This window comes from Mus caroli, chromosome 1, assembly GCF_900094665.2.
Source record: "Mus caroli chromosome 1, CAROLI_EIJ_v1.1, whole genome shotgun sequence".
NCBI classification, from domain to species: Eukaryota; Metazoa; Chordata; class Mammalia; order Rodentia; family Muridae; genus Mus; species Mus caroli.
This window is the reverse complement of record NC_034570.1, coordinates 1,826,845-1,834,518: the sequence shown is the minus strand read 5'-3', so window position 1 is coordinate 1,834,518 and position 7,674 is coordinate 1,826,845. Positions and strand designations below refer to the sequence as shown.

The 7,674-nt window shown below is 38.5% G+C and overlaps 1 protein-coding gene across 1 annotated transcript in view; it reads left to right on the top strand.

Moving 5' to 3' along the window:
• Positions 1 to 394: 394 nt before the first annotated feature.
• LOC110296736 (regulator of G-protein signaling 20) overlaps positions 395 to 7,674 on the top strand; it is a 142,006-nt gene continuing 134,726 nt past the window's right edge. The window contains 1 exon segment of the mRNA XM_021165499.2: positions 395 to 562. Coding sequence (XP_021021158.1) covers positions 395 to 562 — 168 coding nt within the window.

Sequence of the window (7,674 nt, the reverse complement as noted above, 5' to 3'; positions counted from 1 at the left end):
ATGAACGGATGGGGAGCTGCCTCAAAGGTCCCCTCATATGGCTTTCACTACACATTCATTTGTCATTCCTGAAGCTTGTTCTAACTTGAGACACAGGGCTACAGCCGAATGACTTACAAAGAAGAAACTTTCTTTACTCACCTTCAGAGGGCAGTCTTGGCATACTCACTCAGTAAGCAGATCTAGCTGGAACAGACCGCTAAGATAGGTGGTGGATAAGCCACTACTGATCCACAGAAGGGATCAGCCTTTGGCTTTGCTTTGAGTAACTTTGCAAGAAGGTCCACAGCAGTCTCAGACATGGGCCAGCATTAGAGAGCCAAAAAAAGAGAGGATCTACAAGTGTTGGTAAAACCAGATGACACTATTCCTGTGGGGCATTTGTTAAGAAAACATGCCCAGCCTTTCCCAAGAAAACCAAGGGTACCTGGAAGAGCATCTTTCCAGGAAGGCTGCACGGGCACAATTGCTGCCCCTCTTCAGAGCAGAGAAAGATTATAATCCCAGTATTCACCAAGACACAGAAAATGAAGTGGGATCCCAAGATGTAACTGGTGTCAAGGTAAGATGATCTTCACAATACCCACTGTCTTTGGCAGGCTAAGGATTAATCTGTGAAGAATATTAAGGCAGTAGCCAGTTTTATCATGGTAGACTATTGATGATTTATTAAGAATATTTTTAGAATAATTTACAGGAAACCTAAAAATTTGAAAACTCTCTGGAATCCAGTTTTCTCCATTCTAAACAGCTGTGTTTCACCATTGCTTTTTTTGGGTGTGTGTTTTGTTTTTAGTGGTTGTGGTGGTTTGTTTATTTATTATGCTTTTGTGCTTGAGTCTAGAGTCTTGGTTTCAGGCATGCTAAGCAGGCATTTAGTCACTGAGCTACACTCCCATAGTGTTGGCTGTTTGGTTTTAGGTGATACATTTTTAAAAAGCAGAAAACCTACATACTTAGTTTCTTTAGCTATTGCTATTTATTCTTGAATGTTTTTCTCTGATGTAAATATTTTATGATAAATAATTGTGGAAGAAAATATAGACTTCTTTCTAAAAATATTACTACAAGGTAATGACAAAATTCTATTGGAACATGAATATTAAAGACCTAAGAGATGCTATTTTTAAATATATAGCTTCCTAAAGTGAGTTTCCCAAGTGTGAGTTTCTGCCATTAGTCAATTTTACTTTCCAGAGTGACATTTCTCCTATTCAGTGTTGTATATTTATTTTCAGAATGTACAGAGTAAGACAGCAAATCCTCTTATCTATTAATAGAAGCATCTCTTAGAATGTTACTGGTGTGGAGAGGCATGGACTTGTGCACATGTTAAAGAAATAATTGGCAAAACTCAGAAATAAATGATGCAAAACCAGAAAACTTGCCCAAGTAAGTTAGCTAGCACTGGAGACTACAGTTGTCCCTGATAATGAACATTATGTGGTAGACTCTGCATTTAATTTCCTAGACCTGTCCTTTGATGTTATTTCATCCAATTGGCACAAGCAGAAGAAAGGTTAAAAGAAAATGTAAATACATTTATTGTGAGTCTTTTTCTGTAGAAATGATTTTAATTTTCTGATGTTTGTGAGCAGATCATGCATTTCTGCCTCTCCAATCACTGCCTTCCACTAAGTACAGAGCTGTATCTGATTAGCTGCTCATTCCTGATGCTCTCAGCATTTCACTGTGTAGTTAAAACTGGCCTCAAACTCAAAATTCTCCTGCCTTAATCTCCTGAGTACTGTAGCTAAAAATGTGTCCCACCAACTAGATCTTGATTAGCAAGTATCTAAAAGTAAATAATATTCAAAAAAAGATTTCTACAAGCTAAAAATTAGACAATATTCTTAAAAAATAGACAACAACAAAAGAGAGAGAGAGAGAGAGAGAGAGAGAGTGTGTGTGTGTGTGTGTGTGTGTGTGTGTGTGTGTGTGTGTGTGTGTTTCCATGTGTATTCAGGGAGATTAGTTATAGGGCTCACCTGATATGAAAGCCATCAGGTGCTTAAAGTTCATTATATAAATGGGGTAGTATTAGCATACTGTATACACATCCTCCTGTACATTTAAAATCATATCTAGACTATTTGTGATAAAATAATTTAATATACTTATTAAATAATTATAATATGTTAAATTAATACAATTTATAATTAAAATAAAAATATTATTCAAATAGTTATTATTCTGAATTATTTAGAAATAACAAGAAAAAACTGTGAATTTTCAGTATAGATGTGAGTTAATATATATACTATTTATAGAATGCATATGTATATAATTCTCAGTGTCTGCTTGTTTAAATCCATATATGCAGATCTGGAAAATATGGAACCTTTAAATAAAGAATGCCAACTGTGTATGCAGTCGGATATGTGGACAACTTTATATAACTATTTAATACAGATATATGTAGTTGGATATATGTACAACTTTACATTACTATATAATACAGATATACACTTTATATATGTGTGTATTCTATTAAAATTTTAGATGTGTGTCACATGAAAATATAATATCCAGAAATTTAAGAATAACCAGGATACCTTCAGACAGCATTCTGGAACCACTGCATTCTGTTGGTCCCAGGTAGTCCAATCTGCCATCTTGACCGTGACTTGTTACCCCAAATAAGCAGGTTCCAGCCTGGACAGCAGCCACTGAGAACAGCAGGCAGTGGTCCAGTTTGGATACTACTGTCCCTTTAGTCCTGTTTTGTCTTTAAAGAAAACTTTTCATATTGCATTTGAATGTACAAATGATACATATCTCTACCTAACAAGAAAAAGGTTGGCAATATTCAGTTATTTGGATCCTACAAATCAATGAACTGTTGTTATCTGAAAAACCTTGGACTAGGTATTAAAAAACAAAAAAGAAGTAGAAAAAAGCAGTCTATGTCTTCCCTGTTGATTTACAGTATATTACAAAGACAAAACCACTGCCATATTACTAGCATTGCTCAAGACGAATATAGAACACATATGTGATTACATTCTTTCATATCAGTAAGGAGGTAAAACAATGAAGGATAGGCTATCATCTGTCTTAGTCAGGGTTTTATTGCTGTGAAGAGATACCATGATCACAACTCTTACAAAGGAAAACTTTTAATTGGGACTGAGTTACAGTCTCAAAAGTTTAGTCTATTATCATCATGGTGGCATGCAGGTAGACATGGTTCTGGAGAAGGAACAAAGAGCTCTACATCTTGATCTGCAGGCAGCAGAAGGAGACTGAGACATATTGGGAATAACTTGAGCATATGAGACCTTAAAGCCCACTCCCACAGTGACTCACTTTCTCCAATAAAGCCACACCCAGTTCAACATGGCCACATCTCCTAAGAGTGCCAATTTCTATGGACCTACAGGAGCCATTTTATTTCAAGCCATCACACTATCAATCAAAGAGAGGGAGGGAGGGAGGAAAGAAGGAAGGAGGAAGGAAGGAAGGAAGGAAGGAGAAGGAAAGAGAAAGGGAAAGGAAAAGGAAAAGGAAAAGGAAAAGGAAAAGGAAAGAAAAGGCCAGCTGAGTGCCCCCATTCTTTTTTCCTGAATCCTGACCCATTTAGATATAAAATCAAGCAGCCTCATGTCCTGACTGCCCCTGCCAGGGGAGACTTCATCATGCCTTCCCCACTGTACCAAACAGCGTTGGAAAACTATGAACCCAAACAAAGAATCCTTATCAACAATCTATAAACTTTTGTTTTTGCACACTCACAGACCATTTTGGTAGACAGATTGTAAGAGCCAGAGGATCAAGGAGTTTGCTGTGAGATTGTATCTGTTAGTAATATTAATAGGTTCCTCCCTAAAGTCTCATCAACATAATTGCTCAAATGTGAGCTGAACAAAGATACCAATGAACATGCCAGACTGGACCGAGAAAAGGCCAGGAGGCCTCAACCCTATGAAAAGAACTATAAGTAAATGAGGAAAGCTGGGGGTGAGAGAGGTAGTCTTCCTCAGGGAAGAGCACACCAAGCAGCTGTCCAGTGCCAAATGGTCAGGCTGAAAAACATAAATACAAGTAACATTACATAGACTCGAGGAGTTACATTTAGGAAGATAGATAGATAGATAGATAGATAGATAGATAGATAGATAGATAGATAGATGTGGTCCTTTAAATCGAATGTCATGCATAGGCTTATATGTTTGAATGCTTGGCTCCAAGTTGATAGAACACTTGGGGAGGATTAGGAGGTGTGGCCTTGTTGAATACAGTGTGTCACTGAGGATGTGCTTTCAAGTTTCAAACACCAACACCAAGCTCAGTGTCTCTGCCTACAGACCAGAATCTAAAGCTCCCAGCTACTGCTCTAGCACAATGCTGGTTTCTTTCCCACCATGATGATCATGAACTAAACCTGTAAGCAAACCTCCAACTGAATGCTTTTTATAAAAGGTGTCTTGATCATGGTGCCTCTTCACAGCAATAGAAAAGCAACTAAGACAATATACAAATATAGATGCATGCAATAACAATTAATGAAAAACAGAGGCCATGAATTTGAACAGGGAGGGATATATGGAAGGTCTTGGAGAGAGAGGACAGGGGATGGAGAAGTATTGTTATTAAATTATAATCTCAACAAAATAGTAATATCTCAGAATATCTAAAATGTGACATAACCTAATGCTGCCAACAATGCAGAAAAACCTAGTCTTTTGCACATTGCTGTGAAGACATAAAACAATACAGCCAATCTAGAAAGATGTGCATGCATCTTCCTACACCTTCACTATTTGGCATGTATTCCAGAGAGATGGAAAACCACATTCATACATAGCGTGTACAGTTCTACAGCAGCTTTATTTGTAATATTCCCAAAATCCTTCAAAAATGAATGCAGGAACAGATTTTGGTACATCAGAACATCACATCTTCGAATATTGGAAGCAGCCAGAAGAAAGCAACTTTTATTTCTAAACCTTTAAGCAAAGGTTTATTACACGAAGTTTGTTGCATGATTGTAGAATTCTCTTCTCAGTACACAATCATTCTCTCCACAGAAAGACAATTTTGAACTTCTCCTCTGGTGACATGAGAACAGTAGCAATGTCTCAGTGACTTAAGCTGAAAGCAGGACACTGAAATATGGCCCTTACACCCAGTATTGGGAATATACAAATGCTTTATTTAAAACTACAAGATAAATTATCTGTAAGGATGGACAACAGCAGAAAACCATAATATATTGTCAATAGAAACCAGTAACTGATAGTTATAGTGATCAGCCAGCCAGCCTCCTCTTCAGTAATTTTTTTCAGGTGACTTCTCTGAAGTCATCAATGAGGAACCTGCCTTGAGCTTCCCCTTCACAGTTTATTGAGAAGGACAAAGCTCCTCTATTCTCAGAGCTAGAACATGCCACCACCCACACCTTCCACCTATTGTTACCTTCTCTTCCGTAGGAATGTATGACACGGCAATTTCTGCTGTAGTTAACAAGCAGGCCACCCAAGCAGCATCCAGTAAAGCAACTCTTACGACCTTGGTTGGTTCAATGATTCCTCTTTCCACCATGTTCACAAAATCTCCAAGGATAGCATCATAACCAAACGCCACAGAACTTTGCAGAATTTTCTCAACAACCAAAGGTCCTTCAACAACTGTGTTCTTAGCACTAATCATTGCAGGAATTTTGAGTGCTCTTTGAGTAAGTTCTATACCTATTTTTTATCTTTAATTTCAGGCTTTAATGAATCCAAGGCCGGAATGCACTAAAGCAGTGTGTGCATGCACACACACACACACACTATAGCAGTGCCTTCTTCAACAGCTGCTCTTGTAGCATTGAGAGTATACATAACTGTCTTTCTTCTCATTCACTTCAACATCACTTGACCCTCCAACCTTCAGCACAGCTGCTCCATCTGAAGCTTTAGTCAGTCATTCATACAGCTTTATGTTTTCATACTTATTACTTATGATGGATAACTGTTTGGTGGTTTCTTGAATATGGTTTTCAGTTAGAGTTTGTTACTTTTGCTTTCAAAAGCATGACATCATATTTGGAGACAACTTCTCCTAAGTCATGAGCTTGAACATCTTTAAGGTTTACATTCTATCCCTCTTCCTTAAATACAGCACCACCAGTAGCAACAGCCATGTCTTTAGTCTGGTTCTTTCTATTGCTCCCAAACACTGGACTTTTGGCTGCTACAGCCTGAGGACCAACTATTAGCCTATTTAAATCCATTGTACATAGAGCATCTAGGCTTCCAGTGAGCACTTAGAATTTAAAAACCAAATACACTGGACTGGACACTAGAAGATTTCTTTTCTTTGAACAGAGCATAGGCATCTTGGAATTCTCATTTTGACCTTCCATGTATTAATGAAATATTAGGAAATATACCTGATTTCATTCCTTCAGTAATTTCTAATTCATCATTCAGGGTTTTTCCATCCATCACTGTCATGATGCTCATTCTTCCAACCATTTTCATTGCATCACAAATGACGTTTCCAAAGTCTTTGTCTCCATTTGCTGAAACCATAGCAACTTGTATGTTTTCTTCACGGATTGTCACAGTCTTGGAAACTATTTTTAAGTTCAACAATTACAGAATCAAGAGCCATTATCACATCTCTCCAGATTTCCATTGGATTAGAACCTTTGCTGATCTTCTCAAAGCCGTCCTTGGCAATAGATCATGATAGAACAGTAGCAATGGTGGTACAATCACCAGCCTCTTCATTTGTGTTAATGGCAACACCTTGAACAAGTTTGGCTTCTTAATTTAAGTATTTATTCTTTAAGTTGTTTAACATGAAACAGTGACTTCATCTCCTGTTACTATAGAACTTCTCCAACTCTGCGAATTAATCACTATTCTTTACTTTCAGTGACAGCTACAACATTGGCTGAAAGGTCTACTCTCTGAAGAATTAAGGCTCAGGCATCTGCACTAAATTTTATATCTTTGGCATAGAGCTGCATGAGATAAAGAGCCAGTCCCCAGGACACTGGGTCAAAGGGTGGTTGGTAGTAAAAGTATTTCTGTGGAGCTGCAGTGGGAGTGAGTGCATGAGACCATCAGTAGCAAGTGATGACAGAAAGAAAGTGTTGATGTACAACTCTTGTAGATCTTAAGGCAATGCATAGTGACAAGAAACTAATCCCCAAATATCATACTGGATGATGTCACTTACATACTATAGGTAATACATATACCATATATGGAATAAAATCATAGAGATAGAGAATAGATTAGTTGTTGTCCAACATTAGAAATGAAGGGAAAGTTGGTTCCCGGATCCCTCAGAGACTAGTCTGCACAGGTGAGAGTGTGGACTACAAAAGCTACACAGCTTCTGGGACAGACCACATTTCAGGCTCCAGATATCTGGGCACCTTTCCTGCCAGAGGAGAGGTGTCCACCCCACATGGGAGGGCTTTGCCGGAGCACCTGGGGGAGCCATCTCTGATCCGGGAACTCTCAGAGACTAGTCTGCGCAAGTGAGAGTGCGGACTACAGAAGCGACACAGCTTCTGAGACAGGCAGAATTGACACAGCTTGTGGGCAGGCCCTATATCACGCCTTCATCTTCTGCCAGGAGGCAGGTCTGAACACCAGATATCTGTGCACCTTCCCTGCAAGAGGAGAGCTTGCCTGCAGAGAGTACTCTGACCACTGAAACTCAGGAGAG